Consider the following 16,547-nt stretch of genomic DNA (forward strand, 5'->3'; position numbering starts at 1 on the left):
GGCAGGAACCTGGATGGGTACTGCTTACTGGCTTGCTCCCTGTGGCATGCTCAACCTGCTTTGTTACAGCACCCAGGACCACCAGCCCAGGGATAACACCACCCAAATGGGCTAGGCCCTCCTCTATTAATCACTAATTGAGAAAATGCCCTATAGCTGGATTTTATAGAAGCATTTCCTCGGGGCTGGCAAGATGGTTCAGTGGTTAAAAGCATTGACTACTCTTCCAAATGGGTCCTGAGTTCAAATCCCAGGAACCACATGGTGGCTCACAACCATCTATAATGAAATCTGACTCCCTCTTCTGGAGTGTCTGAAAACAGCTACAGATAATAATAGATAAATAAATCTTTTTTTAAAAAAAAGCATTTCCTCAACTGAGACTCCTTCCTCTCTGACTACTCCAGCTTGTCTCAAGTTGACACACAAAACCAGCCACTGCACAGTTATTCACTTTACATATAATTAGATAAAATTTGTTTTCATATTTTATTCATTTGTTCATGTTTACATGTATATGTGTTCATGCATAGCATGGCACTTGTGGTGCCGTCAGAGGCAACTAGTGGCTAACTCTATCTTTTTACTATGTAGGATCTTCAAGAACTCAGGTCTTCAGCTTTTGTAGCAGACACTATTACCCATTAAGTCATCTTGTGTAAATGAAACTTTTTTTTTTGGGGGGGGGGGTTCGAGACAAGGTCTCTCTGTGTACCCCTGGCTGTCCTGAACGCCTGCCTCTGCCTCCCAAGTGCTGGGATTAAAGGTGTGCGCCACCACTGCCCGGCAGTAAATGTAACTTTTATTTGCCTGATGTAATTGTTGTCTCCATGGTTTACTGCTTTCATCTGCTAAAGTAGACCTAGCCCTGGAAGCCTCCAGCCTCTATCAGTAAGGTTCACATTGTGGAAGCACATTATGAGTTTTATTTATTTTGTTTTGTGTATATAAACATTTTGCCTGAATTTATGTTCGTGCATCACATGCGTGCATGGTGCCTGAGGATGTCGGGAAAGGGTATAGGATACTCTAGAACTGAATTCATAGCGGTTGAATACCGAGGAATAACCTAATCAATCTTCCACAGCGGCTATACCACTGAGAACTACATTTCCCAGGATGCCGTATGGCACGTTCCTATGACGTTTCAAAGAGTTTCTGCGCCCTGATTCCTGTTTCCCACGGCTACAAGGCACTTGTCTTTGAGGCGTTGCATGCTGGGATTGATTCTTACGTTTCCCGGCCAGCCCCTCACGGCTCGAGCTAAACTTCCCAGCAAGCGGAGCGCTCGCCTGTGACTCGAGCGAAGATGGCGGGCCGTGAGAGTCCGCCGCCGTCTGCCCCGTCAATGGCTCCAATTTCTTTCGGGTTCACTCGCACGTCTGTCCGGAGGCGACTGGCAGACCTCGGAGATAGCGAAAGACAGGCCCCAGAGGAGAAAGATTTCTTGGCGACCGTGGAAGGGAGGAAGCTGCAGAGGTGAAACGCCGGGTCTTTCGCGTTTTGGAAATCTGTGAAATGGGCTTAAGCAGGAGGGCAGAGTAAGAGTTGTTTGTCCTGGTGACAGTGGCCTGGAAAGCCTGAAACACTGCCTCGGGAAATTTATGGAGGTAACCAGGAGTGGCGGCAAACGCCTATAAGTCAGGACCTGGGAGGCTGGCGCAGGAGGATCAGGAATTGAACGCTAGCCTGGGCAACTAAAAAACAAACAGGAAGAACATAAGAATGTAAGGGCAAGAAGAGGGAGGTTTGTTAGGTGGGTGAAATGGGGCCTGAGAACCAGAGGTATAGATTCCTCAGAAAAAATGTCGTTGGGACTTGAGTATGTGTGCCTTTTGAGAAAGGGAAAGGAGGGAAAAATGACAGGATTCTTCCTGTCTCAGCTGAAATTGTGGGAGCTTCTCCGATTTGGAGAACTAGGCAAATTCAAGTCTGGGGAGGCCATCAGCAGTATAATTAAGTAAGAAACAAAGGTCCGAAAGGCCTAAGTGGGGGACTTGTAAAAGGCAGCTTGCCGGCCCGGAACCGGGAAGAATCTGGACTAAAGATGGTGATTTTTAGGCCATTGTGGTTGAAGGCCTAAGGCTGATTCCCACAAGACATACTTAAAGAGATCCATGGTTGTAATTCCAGCACTAGGGGATTGCACCAGGCTGACTGAGAGTTTATAAGACCAGCCTGAGCTAAATCGTGAGATGTCTCAAAAAAAAAAAAAAAAAAAAAAAAACGAGTGGACCTGTGAATAGTAACCTGTGAACATGGTCCATAGGACTGGGCATTGATCTTTCTTTCTTTCTTTCTGGCCATTGAAATTGATTTTCTTTGTTTCCTAACCTCCTTTCTATCTTGATATTTATACTTTCTTTCTTTGGAGGGGGCGTCAAGACAGGGTTCCTCTGCATCCTGGCTGTCCTGGAACTCACCCTGTAGATCGGGCAGGCCTTGAACTCAGAGATCCTCCTGCTTCTGCCTCCTGAGTGCTGCTGGAATTAAAGTCATGCGTCACCACTGCCGGCCTGATATTTCTGCTTTGTGACATGTCTACTTTCCCAACCTTTTTTCTCTCCCGACATAAGTGTGAACCCTCCAGAAGCCCCCAAGGAGCTGGTTATCCCGTTGATCCAGAATGGCTCTCGCAGGCAACCTCTGTCCAAGAACCCTAAGCCATCCTCAGAAACTAGCACCGTGTTGATGTCAGACGGTGTGTTGTCCCAGGCTGTGAAGGAACTCATTGAGGGTGAGTGGACCCTGTCTCTTTGCTCTGCCCCAGTGCAGATAGAAGGGGAAGATGTTGGAAGGATAGGCTGTGGCCTCATTGATCCCTCCCATTCTTCCTTAGAATCCAAGAAGTCTCTGGAGGAGAGGGAGAATGCAGGTGTTGACCCCACGCTCACTATCCCCATGATCCAGAAAGGATGTACTCCCATTGAGGAAGGATCAGACAGCGAACCTCAGGCTGAGACAGTGAGCGGCCCCTCTACCTCCCTCCTACACTGTTCCCTCTGCCCTGGCTGCCTAGCCTCCTTGCACATAGCCGGAAAAGTGTGTGTGCGTGTCCCTAAGCCCTGCCAATTAGCCTTTCCTCCTTCCATTCTTATTAGAAAAATTAACAAAATAGATAGGGCATTTTAAAAACGTACTTGAATTCTGGGATGATGTGAATGAGGTGGACAACAAAGTAGACAGGACGTACAGGTGCCATGAGGCTGTGCATTGTTTGGAGCCGCATTGGCCTGTTTCCTCTTTCCTTCTTTCTTTGGTCTGATTTCAGACTGCATGTTTGAGGAGCACTGAGAAAGCCTACTACTGGATTGCAGTGAATGATGAGGGGTTGGGCAGTGGATGAAGGCAGAGGGGGGCAGGACAGAAAGGGCATTCTGAGCTCCAGAGGGCTCCTGTCTTTTACTGTGAGTGAAGTGAGAGCTAAGGGGATGTCTTGAGCAGACAAGGGTTATAACAGGGTCCCCATTGTCTGTCCTGACCAAAAATGACTAGGAAGTGAAGGTAGGGAAGGAAGAAAGGAACCTAATGCAGGATAGAGGTCACAAGGACACACACATTCATAGGAGTGGCTGGAGTGAGGGCTGGAAGGACAGTTAGGGTTTAGTGAGAGAAGAATGATCAGAGTGGGCACTTTTTAGTTTTTTGAGACAGGGTTTCTCTGTATAGCCATGGCTGTCCTGGAACTCACTTTGTAGACCAGGCTGGCCTCGAACTCAGAAATCGCCTGCCTCTGCCTCCCGAGTGCTGGGATTAAAGGCGTGCTCTACCACGCCCAGCTCAGAGTGGGCACTCTTAATGGCAGCAACAGCCCAAGAAAGCAACACTTATGGGTCAATCTGAGCCAACTTGCAGTGTGCTGTATCATTGGAAAGGAATGAAGAAATGACAGCAAAAGAGATGGAAAGTGTGTTTGTGGAAGTCAAGTTTTGAGTTCAGCTTCTTAGCTTTTTAGCTTTTTTTTTTCCTTTTGACACAGGGTTTCTCTGTATAACAGAGATCCTCTGGCCATCCTGAATTCACTTATGTAGACCAGGCTGACCTCAAACTCACAGAGATCCACCTCCCTCTACCTTCTGAGTGCTAGGATTAAAGATATGTGTCATCACGCCTGGCTAGTATTTTAGCTTTTATTCAGACAATTTTTGTGATACATCCTCTCTTTCAGCTGAGCTGGTCTTAGCCTTCTCGTGTGCTTTACTTTCTTCTTTTTGAGACAGTCTCATGTTGTCTAAGCTGGCCTTGAATTCACTCTGTTGATAAAAATGACCTTGAACTTCATGCTTACAACTATAATCAGGCTTTGGTCTGCCCTACTTTTTTGGAAACAGGGTCTTGCTGTATTCCTGACTGTTCTGAATGTCTATGTAGATTAGGCTGGCCTCAAACTCAGAGATCTGCCTGCCTCTGCCTCCCAAGTGCTGGAACTAAAGGTGTGCAAACTACGTCCCACTTTGCCTTCCTTAAGAAAACAAAACTTTTTTTTTCTTTTTACTTTTCATGCTTTGATTGGAATTCAGGACCTTCCCTGTGCTAAAATGCCTGTTATTGAGCTATACTTTTTTTTTTGGTTTTTCGAGACAGGGTTTCTCTGTATAGCCCTGGTTGTCCTGGAATGAGCTGTGCTTCTTGCCCATACTTCATTCTATCCTGTTCTGGCCTTGACCTCATCTCTCTAATTTCCCCATCTCCAAGCCTCCATACCATCTACATCTCAGATGACCACAATTCTAGCCATCCGTCCTCTCAGCTTAAAATCCTTGGAGCCAATCCTTGACTTCCCTTTTTATTTCATATTCTACACGTAGCCTATCAGCCCAACCTCATCATCTCCACTTCAGTAGATCCAGAAGCCAATAGCTTCTTAGTCATCCACATTACTAGCATCCTGGGCAGAGGCAGCATCTGGACTAAGTTTCTCATGGGTCTTTCTTGGGGCTCCCATGTGACTCTTGGTCCCATGACGTTTCCAGTTCTCCTCATTAATTCCTTACCATCTCTGCTTCCACCTTTCCTGTTGATTTCCATGGTTCTTAACCATACATACAAAGTCTAACCTTACTGCAGGCTCTTTTTTTTGCTTGTTTTGTATTTTGAGACAGGGCTTCACTGTGTAGCTCAGGCTGGCCTTGAGCTCACAGAGATAAGCTGCTCCCACCTCCCAAGTATGCCCTTTATTTTTACAACCGAGTCTGTTTGGAGCAGTCTTCTCACATCCTCATCTGTTCTGCTATCTTTTATCATTTATCTGATTAAATGTCAGGTCGTGGCTCCCATCTCCCTTTGAATTCCCTTAGCCAGGTATTTTTTGAGTTTGGGTTTGGTTTTGAGATTGGGGGTGGGGGGAGTCCCAGCATGTTGCCCAAGCTGGTTTCAAATTCTTGGGTTTAAGCTAGATTCCTCCCTTACCTCATACATAGCAGGGCCTACTGGACAGTGCCACTTTATTTTTAAATGTGTCACCACTTGATGTATCGTGTTTTCAGAACTCGATTTGTTGTATGTCTTGACAACTAGATCATAAGGCCCAACAGACTTTTTCCATTTTATTAGTTCCTTATCCTCAGCACCTAAATAAAAGGTCCTGTAAATCTTTTGAAAGCATGTGGATATTTGTTGAAGCTGGGTATGGTGGTCCATGTATTACATCCCAGCACTTAGGAGACAGGGGCAGGCTGATCTCTGAGTTTAAAGCCTGCCTGGTCTGGTCAACAGAGAGAGTTCCAGGACAGCCAGAGCTGCATAGTGAGAGCCTGTCTCAAGCAGACAGACTGGGAAGAAGGGGCAGTAGAGCAATAGCTCAGAGTTAAGAACACTTGCTCCATACCTCCAGTTCCAGGGCATCAAATGCTCACTTCTGACCTCCACTGAAACCAAGCACAACACACATCATGGGCATACATATATGTAAGCAAACCATTCAGACACATAGCATAAAATAATCCTAAAAAACGTTTTGTTGTTACTGAAAGACTCGGGGGTGGAGGAGCAGAGTGAGGAGTGATAAGAAATGAAAACTGTCCTTCAAGCTATCTGTTCAGGGGCCAGGGCTAGAGAAAGTCAGCCCGTGAGTGGCAGGCAGCAAGTGCATGGCAGAGGGCCCATCCCAAGCAAAACCTGACTCTCTTCTCCTGCCTGACCAATAGGTGCCGGAGGAAGCCGACTATGAGGCAGTCCCTGTGGAGGCCTATGGGCTGGCCATGTTGCGGGGCATGGGATGGAAACCTGGCAAGGGCATCGGCAATACCTTCAGTCAGTGAGTTTGGTGGGGGGAATGGGGGGGACAATGGGTATAAATAAGACCCCTGTAGTTACATTTAATCTAGAACTATCTAGGTGCTGAGGGAGGACATTATCACTAGTTACCCACTACTGTTTCAAACTGTGGTTTCCACAGCGTTGTTATTCCAAAAGAACACTAAGGTCCTCTTTGTGGATCAATTTCCTCATCTGAAAAATGCAGGCGGTACTAACTTCACAGGTTTGTTGCAAGAGTAGGATTTAGTCCCTAATAAACTAGCAGAAACTAAACATTTTTTTACATTTATTTATTTAGTATATGTAAATACACTGTAGCTGTCTTCAAACACCCTAGAAGAGGGCATCAGATCTCATTACAGATGGTTGGGAGCCACCATGTGGTTGCTGGGATTTGAACTCAGGACCTTTGGAAGAGCAGTCAGTGCTCTTACCCACTGAGCCATCTCTCCAGCCCCCAAACTAAGCATCTTTTCTCTTATTTTATAGACTTATAGTCCTTTTGTTGGGCTGGTGTGTAGCTTACCTACCATGTAAAAGGTCTTCCATCTGTAGAACTGAAAGCAAAATCCCTTTGCAGTTGTAAATCCCAAAGAATTTAAGTCATTTGGTAAGCCAGATATGACTGTGATTGATAGTGAACATTCTTTACTGTTCCCCTTGCTCTGTGTACATATTATGATTTCTTCTGTAAATATATTAGTTAGTATATTTGTTTATACAAACCTAACTTGGCACTTGTAGATAGGAGTAATAAGAGTATATGGGACAAGTTAATTTAGTTACACTACATGAAATTGCTATGGGGGCACTAAAAGTGAGGCTCAATGGTAGAATGGCTTATGCATTGAAGCCCTGGATTTGACCCCTAACACCACAAAAAAAGAAAAGTTGGCATTTTTATAACTCACAGAGTCCTTATATGGTATCAGAAAGGGTAATTAAATACAGATGTGAGCTGGTGAGATGGCTGGGCAGGTAAAGGCCCTTGTCTGTAATCCTGATGAACTCAGAACTCACGTGGCTGAAAGAGAACAGCCCCTCCCACCCCCAAGCAGTCGTCTGATTTTTACATGTGTGTTGTGGTGTACAAGCATACACAAGTAAATTAACAATTAAAACAAGGATTGCTGAGGTGGGTTGGATATTGGAAGGCTTGCCTTTTGTACTCCTACAAGCCTATTTTTCTCTGCAGGGTAGTGAAGCCCCGAGTCAACTCTATAAGGCCGAAGGGCTTAGGGCTAGGTGCCAACCGGATGGAGGCTCAGGACTTGGCCTCCGTAGGCTCTCACCACCCACCAAGACCAGATGGGGATCGAGAGAATGATAAGGAAGGCCAACCTCAAGGGCTGATGCATGGAAGAGCTGTGGTTGTCCTTTCTGGCCCCTACCGGGGCCTCTATGGCAAGGTAAGAAAACATATTCCTGAAGCCATGTCAGGTAGCTGGAGTGAGTAAGCCTGGTGGTTAGGAAAGGCTGCCAGGTGTCATGGTACATGCCTGTAATCCTACCACTGCAGACACTGAGGCAGGGAGATCACAAATTCAAGAGCTTCTTGGCTTCTGTAGGGAATTCAAAGGCAGCCTAGCAATTGTCCAAAGTAAAATAAACATTTTAAAGGAGTAGGGATCTAGCTCAGTAAGTAGGAAGAGGCACCAAGCAGAAAAAATAAAACCATAGTGAGTTCAAAGCCACCCTCAGGTATTTAGCAAAACTTGTGCCCAAAAAAACAAGGGGCTGGGAGATAGCTCATGGAAAAGAGCTTCCTACCCAAGCTTGAAGACCCCAAAGCCTGTGTAAAACTCAGCAAAGTGTGGCAGCTGCAAGGCCTTTGAGCCTCAGTCTCAGCCAGAAGGGAGAAAAGACCATATCCCATAACTTCCACAAAACTTCAGTATTGAAGCTGAAGAAACCCTGCTAACCCAGTACCTAAGAAACTCCAACAGAATTGCTGCAAGTTTAAGGCTAGCCTGGGGTATATGACAAACACTAGTCTGGCCTTGGATCCTGTCTTGAACAAAGTGAAAGCTGGGGAGATGTCTCAGTGTGTAAAGTGCCTGACTAGCTTGCAAGCATGAGGACATGAGTTTGGGTCCCCAGTACCACGGAAGAGCCAAGCATACACCCATCTATAGCCCAGAGCTGGGGAGGAGAGACTCGAGGTGGATCTATGGGGCTCATTGGCCAGCCAGCAGAGCTGAGTCAGTGAGCTCCAGGTTCACTGTCTCAAAAACAAAAAACGGTGGTGGGGGCTGGAGTGTTGGCTCAGCAGTTTAGAGTATTTGCTGCTCTCCCAGACCTGGATTCAATTTCCAGCACCATGCAGCTCACAACCGTCCAGTCCCAGGAGATCCAACACCCTCTTCTGGACTCAACAGACACCAGACATGCACATGACATGGTGTACAAACACATACATGCAAGCAAAAACACGCTGCTCACACATAAATAAAAATGTCAAAGAAGTAAGGTGTTTCACTTCTTTAATCCCAGCACTCAACAGGCAAAGGCAGGCAGATCTCTGTAACTTTGAAGATAGCCTGCTAATAGAGTGAGTTCCAGGCCAGCCTGGGCTATCTACATCTACATAGTTTCAAAAAAAAAAAAAAGGAAAAAGCATTAGATAACGAATATTTAAGGAAGATACCTGCTGTCAACATCTGTCCTCCACACACATGTGCACACACCACACAAACAGCGGGTATGTGCATGTAGACCACATGTCTTCGTTTTCCATTTTGCTAAGGGAAACACAGGAACAGAGACCTGGTCCCACTTCTCGGGTTTGAGTCATGGTTTGAGAGACCAGACAAAGGAACCATGCCTGCTCCTAATCACCAAAGGTCCCAGTGTATGTTTGGGCATAGTGGTATACACCTTGAATCACAGCACTGAAAGATGCGTGGATTTCTACGTTATTGGCCAACCTCTGCTACCTAGGAGAACTCCTATTCGAAAACAAGACAAACAAATGCAAAGGTTACAGCTGAGAGAGAGAGACAGACAGACAGACAGACAGACAGACAGACCAAGCCTGGTTGAGGTAATGGCTAGAGATTTTAGGGCTAGCAACAGTAGTCCATTCACACTCTGCCTTCTGCCTTCCTCCTTCCTTCCCACCTTAGGTAGAAGGCCTAGATCCTGACAACGTACGGGCCATGGTTCGCTTGGCAGTGGGCAACCGCATTGTGACTGTTAGTGAGTATTGCCTGCGGCCTGTTTCCCAGCAGGAGTTTGATAGCCACACCTCGAAGCCAGGTGAGTCTCTTAGAGCTGGAGACTTAGAGAAGCATGGGGACAGGCAGGCTCTCCGGATGTGTAAGGAGAAAGGGCACTGTGTGACTTGCAGTCAGAGGTCAGGGATGAGAAGCGACAAGAGTAGTTTATTTCCTTTTTGTTTGATGGTGCTGGGATTAGAACCCAGAGCCTTGACAGTGTCTAGCAATGAGCCCTGCCCTCAGCTTAACTGAGAAGAGTTTGATCTAACACCATGCATCTTCATCCTCTCTTACTGCTCAGAGAATCCAGTTTCTACCCCAAGAGGTCCTCATGTATTTAAAGTGGCAGTCCCCTCTTTCGCTAAATATGACACTAGGGTTAGGGTATGAGCAAGGAGAGGCTAACAGAACAGTGGTGCCTGTGGCTCTTCTTCCACTCTTGTGAACACCAGGCAGTTGACTCTGCTGTCTTTGTTGTGGGCCTGGTGGTTGAGAGGGACTTCTTGAAGGAGGTGGATTGGGAATGGGGCCTTAGCCAGGAGGACAATGACCCTTGGATGGAAATGCCGATGATACAGTAAGGCTTTCTTCTTGCTGTCCCTATACCCCCTTGAACAGGCCATGTGAGCCAAACTTCCACAGAACAACAAAACAGAGCAACTGGAACAGCCTCGTCATTGAAGGCTGCACAGAATCAGGAAGACTCAAAGAGGAGGCAAAAGGGTTCGGAGAAGAAGCGGAAACACTCTCCCGACCGGTAGGAGCTAATCCACTGGACTTGCATGGTATAAGGTGGCTCAAGGAGTCAAGGCAAAGCAGGGCATAGAAGGGACTGGGAACAGCAGTAGGGGCAGGTTTTACAGCATGGCTTTTAAAGATAGGCCAGCTACAACATGAGTATAACAAGCTAAGCTAGCTTCTGGCTTTCTCCACAGACAGGATGGACCTGTGCCCAAGACTGAGAAAGCAGCCCCTAGAAACAAGCACTGGTTGCACAGGGACCTACGTGTGCGGTTCATTGACAAACTACACAAGAGTGGCCGCTATTATAACACCAAGGTATGATTCCCCACCACCGGAGGCCCCTCCTTCACCCAGGACTGTACCCTCTAACTTTCTTTTTGTTTGGTTGGTTTTTTTTTTTTGTTTGTTTTTTGTTTGCTTTGAGACAGGGTTTCTCTGTGTAGCCCTAGCTGTCCTGGAACTCACTCTGTAGACCAGGCTGGCCTCGAACTCAGAAATACACCTGCCCAGCCACCCTTTAACTTTCTAACATCTTACTTCTATTCATCTCTCTAGATGACAATTGAAGATGTCCTGAGCCCAGACACATGTGTGTGTCGGACGGATGAAGGCCGAGTTCTGGAAGGTAAATCGAGCTACTATACCTGGGATGTTCCCATCTTAGAGGATGATAAAGAACGGGTCTATTTGAGGAGCTGGAGCGATGGCTCAGTGGTTAAGAAAGAGCACTGGCTGCTTTTCCAGAGGATTCAAGTTCAATTCCCAGCACCCATGTGGCAGCTCATAACTGTCTGGAACTCCAGTTCCAGAGGATCTGTCTGCCGCCCTCTTCTGACATCTGTGAACAGCAGGCACACACATGGTGCTACAGGCATAACATGCAAGTAAAATACTCATGCATATAAAAAAATCTAAGCCGGGCGTGGTGGCGCACGCCTTTAATCCCAGCACTCTGGAGGCAGAGGGATTTCTGAGTTCAAGGCCAGCCTGGTCTACAAAGTGAGTTCCAGGACAGCCAGGGCTACACAGAGAAACCCTGTCTCAAAAACCAAAAAAAAAAAAATCTAAAAAAACTTTTTAGAAGCTAGAAAGGGGGGCTGATGAGATGGCTCAGCAGTTAAGAGCGCCCACTGCTCTTCCAATGGTCCTGAGTTCAAATCCCAGCAACCACATGGTGGCTCACAACCATCTGTAATGAAATCTGATGCCCTCTTCTGGGGTGTCTGAAGCCGGTAGTAGTGGCGCACACCGGTAGGATTTGCTGATGGGGTGTCTGAAGACAGCTACAGTGTAGTCATATAAACAAATCTTTAAAAAGAAAAGAAATGGAGAAAGAAAGGGGGATGGAAAAGTACAGAAAAGAAAAGAAAAAAAAAGAATCTCGGGCCAAGATCTGGGAAGTTAGGCAGGATTCAGGTTGTTTGCAAGACCCAGCATCCTCTTTCAGAGCAGATACTTCCTTAAAAGAGATAGCCTAAACCCTATGTATTTTCCAAGTTAGAGTAGCAGGAAATGACAGTTTGTCCCTATCAAAACTATTGCCTTTACAGGAAGGAGTGTACTGAGCTTGCACTATAGGGTAGGCTGAAAACATGCCCAGTACATAGTTTCTGTAGGAAAATGCTCCTGTATTGTGGTAACTTCTGTAAACTACTCCTTGGTTTTCTCACCTGTGAAATGGGTAGAGTGTGACTCCATCTATCAGCAGGATATAAGAGTAGCTCTAATAAATATTAGAAAGGCCCTACCAACCAGGCTGGTTCTTGCTGTGGACCTCATTCCCTCTCCCTCATCTGTAGATGTGAGAGAAGATATGCTGGAGACCCTGATTCCCAAGGGAGAAGGCCACCGTGTGATGGTGGTGCTCGGACCACATGCTGGAAAGGTAAGTCCCATGTCTGGAAATAGGAGTCTGAAGATCAGATCACTGTGGATGTTGGCTGACCTTGCTTACTCTGCCCCATCCTTCCTCAGGTGGGACTTCTTAGGAGTCGGGACAGAGCGCAGAGTCATGCTTTGGTCCAACTTAGGAGAGAGAACCAGGTGGTGGAGCTCCACTATAACGCCATCTGCCAGTACATGGGCCCCGGTGACTCAGATGAAGACTGACACATGGACCACTGCCCGTCGCTCAGATGCCAGGGAGAAGACAGATGTTCTGTCCTCCTTTGAGATGCAAGGATGGGGATGTGACTAGATAGAGCAGAACTGTTTACCAAACTTTAGAGTGTGATAAAAACCATTTTAAATAGTGGAAAGATGAAATCAAAACCAGTATGTAAACTGTAAATTTGGGTGGAAGCTGAGATAATCAAAGTGGAAACACTTCATTTCTTAGCCTCATTTCCCTGCTGAGGGTTCAGGACAAGTTAAATTCCCCATTCAGTACATAGTTTACCCTTGGAACATGAAATCTATGAAGTCTGTCCCCAGACAAACACAATAGAATCTGCAATGTTGCATCTCAGAACAACTTCCTGAGTTTGGATCTTGAATGGTCTTCAAAGGCTCTTTTTTTTTTAAGATTTATTGTATTTTGTTGTTGTTTTATGTGTGTAAGAGAGAACGAGTATGTGATTGTGAATACAAATGCTTCCAGAGAGAGAGAAAATATGTGAATGCTCAGAGACCATTAATGTTGAGTTCCCCAGGAGTTGAAGTTACAGACAATTGTAAGCTGCCCTGCATGGGAGCCCTGCATGGGAGCAGACTTGGATCCTTTGGAAGTACAGTAAGCACTCTTAAGCACTGAGCCACCTCTCCAGCTCCTGTGCCCATATGGTAAAGGACTCTTGCTCGGGATTATGCTAGTAGCACATACGTTTGACCTCTAGGAATGTCTCTGGGCTGATAATGCACTGAAGAGAAAGGGGAACTTCTGCCCATGAACAGCACGGGTTGGCTCCAGTTTCCAAAGGACTAGTCACTTCTAGTCCCCGAACATGGCTTAGGTTAAAAGGTATTTCTGACTCGTGCACTTTCTTTGCTTGCCATGGGTGATTAGATTCTTTTTAAAAAAAGGTTATTGTTGAGAATCCTGAACCTTTTTCCTGCTTGATGGTTGGAGAAGAAAAGTCAGAGCCTTAGACACAATTGTTTCTAGATAATCCCTAATATATATAGTATTTAAGTTAGGCCTGTGCCACAGGTTAAAATACCCAACTTGTCAGCCCGCCACACACACTGAAAAGAATCAAAACATCCCAGAACACAATGAGACTGGTAAATGTGGCTAGAACTGGGCTGAACTCTCTGGCCAAAATAAACAGACAAAAGGACATGAGTCACACAGAGTGTGGTGGCCCATATCTGTAATCTAGCACTTGAGAGGCTGAGGCAGGAAAATTTCCACGAGTTCCAAGACAGTCTGAGGAGCTTCACTGAAAAACCTAGCAGGAAATGTGCTAGGTGAAGTAGCACACCCTTTGAGCTTCGCAGGCAGGAGAGAGAAGTAGGCAGATCTCCATGAGTGCGAAGCCAGCCTGGTCTACAAAACAGGCCCCAGGCCAGCCAGAACTCCTAATAAGAACCTATCTCAAATAGGAAAGGATACTGTGGTTTTCTCCCTTCCTATTGTCCCTTTTATGTCTTCTCTTATCTAATTGCTATATCTAAGACTTTGATACTGTAGGGGACAATGGACATCTCATTCCTGATTTCCGAGGAAATGCTCAGTGTGTCTATTTAATATAATGTTGGCTATAGATTTATTGTATATAGCCATTATTATTTTGACATATTTCCATGTATTTCTACAGTCTCACAGCTTTTATCACTGTCAAATGGATTTTCAGCACTTACTTTAATAATTCATGTTTTTCTGTCCTTGAGTTTGTTTATATGCTGTATTCCATTTGCTGTATATGTATGTTGAAACACCTTTGCCTTTTGGGAATGAAGCCTACTTGGTCATAATGTGTAATCTTCTCAATGTGTTCCTAGATTCAGTTTCTAAGCATTTTGTTAGGATATTTTAACATAACATTTTTATTGACTCTCTGAGAATTTCACATCATACATCCTCGTCACACTTCCCAGTCCTTCCATGTCTGTCCCCCACACTACTTTGTGACCTCCCTACCAAAACAAGTTAAAATAAAAATAAATAAAAATTAGAAAATAAAACTAAGTCGCATTTGTGTTATCTCTGTAGTCACTGGAGCATAGTCAGACTCTCTGTGGCCTGCCTCCTAAGGAACTGAGTCCTTCCTCTGTAGGCTAGTACTTTTTGGAGAGTTGGGATAGGGGTTGTCACAGAAGCCTTTCGTGGTCTTCTGTCTTAGCTGTACGTCTGCAGTCATCAATATCACAGCAAAAGTAGCCTCCCTGCTCTTCACAGCAGAAGTTTCTGATGACAGCACAGACCTTGAACATGGCCTCAAGCTGCAGTAGGACCACAGACCCAGACGAGGCCCATCCAGTAACAAGGACACCAACATGGCCTCAGGTCACAGCAAAGACCATGGTCTTCAGTGGTAACATGGGTCACAGACATCAATACAGACCCTGGCTGTAGTAGGACCGCAGACATGGCTCTTATCGGCAGTACATGCCAGATGTCACCATGGCCTCAGATGGCAGTGCAGGCCGCTCAAATTAGTATAGTCCTAAGTCTGCAGCACACAGCTCAGATATCTGCATGGCCCTCAGTAGTAAAATAGGCCACAGACATCATCACAGTTCCCTGTGGCTAGCTTCTGCCATGCCTGCCTAGGGATTTTTGCATCTATGTTCAAAGAAATTGGTCTATAATAGTTTTCTGTTCTTTATTTTCTTTTCCTTTTTTTTTTTTTTTTTTTTTTTTTGTTTTTTGAGACAGGGTTTCTCTGTGTAGCCCTGGCTGTCCTGGAACTCACTCTGTAGACCAGGATGGCCTCAAACTCAGAAATCTGCCTGCTTAGTGCTGGGATTAATGGTGTGCGCCACCACTGCCTGGCTGGTATCAAGATTATTATATAATTATGTTCTCTTGATATGATTCTTAACTTAAAAGACTCTATTGAGCCTACTAGAAAATTTGTAGACCTGATGTACACTCAGAATAAGTTGTAGGATACAAAATAAGCATTGAAAATAGCATTTCATCACTCAGAAGTCAAGAGACAGACAGGTTCCTAAATGAGTTCAAGGCCAGCATGGTCTATATAGAGTTCCAGGCCAGTTAGGGCTACATAACGAAACTGTCTCAAAACAACAGCAATGGGGCTGGTGAGATGGCTCAGGGGGTAAGAGCACCCGACTGCTCTTCCAAAGGTCTGAAGTTCAAATCCCAGCAACCACATGGTGGCTCACAACCACCTGTAACAGAGATCTGATGCCCTCTTCTGGTGCGTCTGAAGACAGCTACAATGTACTTACATATAATAAATAAATAAATCTTTAAAAAAAAACAGCAACAACAACAAAAAACAAGTAGCCTTCATTTATACTAAGTCTACTTATCCAAGAAAGAAAACAGGAAAAATATTCCATTCAAAATAACTCCCCCAAAATAAGTAGGAATATGTTTAACCAAAGTGAAAGACCTCTCCAAAGAAAATTTCAAGATATTGAACAAAGAAGTCACAGAAGATATTAGTCAATGGAAAATTATTCCATACTTCTGGATAGACAGAATTAATATTGTGAAAATATCTATACAACCAAAATTAAGTTACAGAATTAATGTAGTGCCTATCAGAATCACCATGTCATACTTAACAGGTTTAGAAAAAAATTCATATGGAACCACAATATACCACGTATAGTCAAAGCAATTATACTGGATGTCAAATTATACTATGCACCTGTGGTGATGAAGACAGTGGAATTTGAAAAAAGTAGGCAGATAGACCAATAAAATAGAGTACCCAGAAATAAAATGGCTAAGCTATACCCACTTTCTTTTTGACAAAGAAAACAAGAACATTCTTTGCAAAAAGAACCTAGAAGCTAGAGCCATGGCCCTGTGGGTAAGTGTGCTTGCTGCTTTTGCAGAGGACCAGGTTTGCTTCCCAGACCCCACACTGGATGACTTACAACCTCTATCAAATGCCATAATTTAAAACCTGAAATGCTCAAAGGTTTAGAAGGAAACATAAGAAATACCTTTCAAGGTATTGGGTTCCTTCCTTCCTTTCCTCTTCCTCTCTCTCCCTCCCTCTCTCTCTCCTCTCTCCCGTTCTCCTCCCTCCCTTTCTCTCCTCTCCCTCCCTTTCTCTCCTCTCTCTCCCTCTCTCCTCTCTCTTCTTTTCTCTCTCTCTCTCTCTCTTTCTTTCCTTCTCTCCCCCCCCCCTTCTCCAAACATAGTCTTGAGTCCTGCAACTCATTACGTAGACCAGACCTCTG

At 45.2% G+C, this 16,547-nt stretch overlaps 1 protein-coding gene across 1 annotated transcript; it reads left to right on the top strand.

The window, feature by feature from the left end:
- The first annotated feature begins 1,217 nt into the window (after positions 1 to 1,217).
- On the top strand, positions 1,218 to 14,345 carry Gpkow (G patch domain and KOW motifs). Its single transcript, NM_173747.3, has 11 exons — positions 1,218 to 1,479; positions 2,577 to 2,737; positions 2,840 to 2,964; positions 6,147 to 6,256; positions 7,454 to 7,667; positions 9,384 to 9,516; positions 10,095 to 10,233; positions 10,412 to 10,535; positions 10,776 to 10,845; positions 12,020 to 12,105; positions 12,195 to 14,345. The coding sequence occupies exons 1-11, from the start codon at positions 1,310 to 1,312 to the stop codon at positions 12,327 to 12,329; spliced, it is 1,467 nt and encodes a 488-aa protein (NP_776108.2). The 5' UTR covers positions 1,218 to 1,309; the 3' UTR covers positions 12,330 to 14,345.
- Positions 14,346 to 16,547: the final 2,202 nt, after the last annotated feature.

This window comes from Mus musculus, chromosome X, assembly GCF_000001635.26.
Source record: "Mus musculus strain C57BL/6J chromosome X, GRCm38.p6 C57BL/6J".
NCBI lineage: Eukaryota > Metazoa > Chordata > Mammalia > Rodentia > Muridae > Mus > Mus musculus.

Excerpts from the sequence above, each read along its gene's own strand:
- Gpkow (NM_173747.3), top strand. The coding sequence starts at position 1,310 with ATGGCGGGCCGTGAGAGTCCGCCGCCGTCTGCCCCGTCAATGGCTCCA. Across the intron at positions 7,668-9,383 it reads ACCGGGGCCTCTATGGCAAG|GTAGAAGGCCTAGATCCTGA; the intron begins GTAAGAAAACAT and ends TTCCCACCTTAG. Across the intron at positions 12,106-12,194 it reads TCGGACCACATGCTGGAAAG|GTGGGACTTCTTAGGAGTCG; the intron begins GTAAGTCCCATG and ends ATCCTTCCTCAG.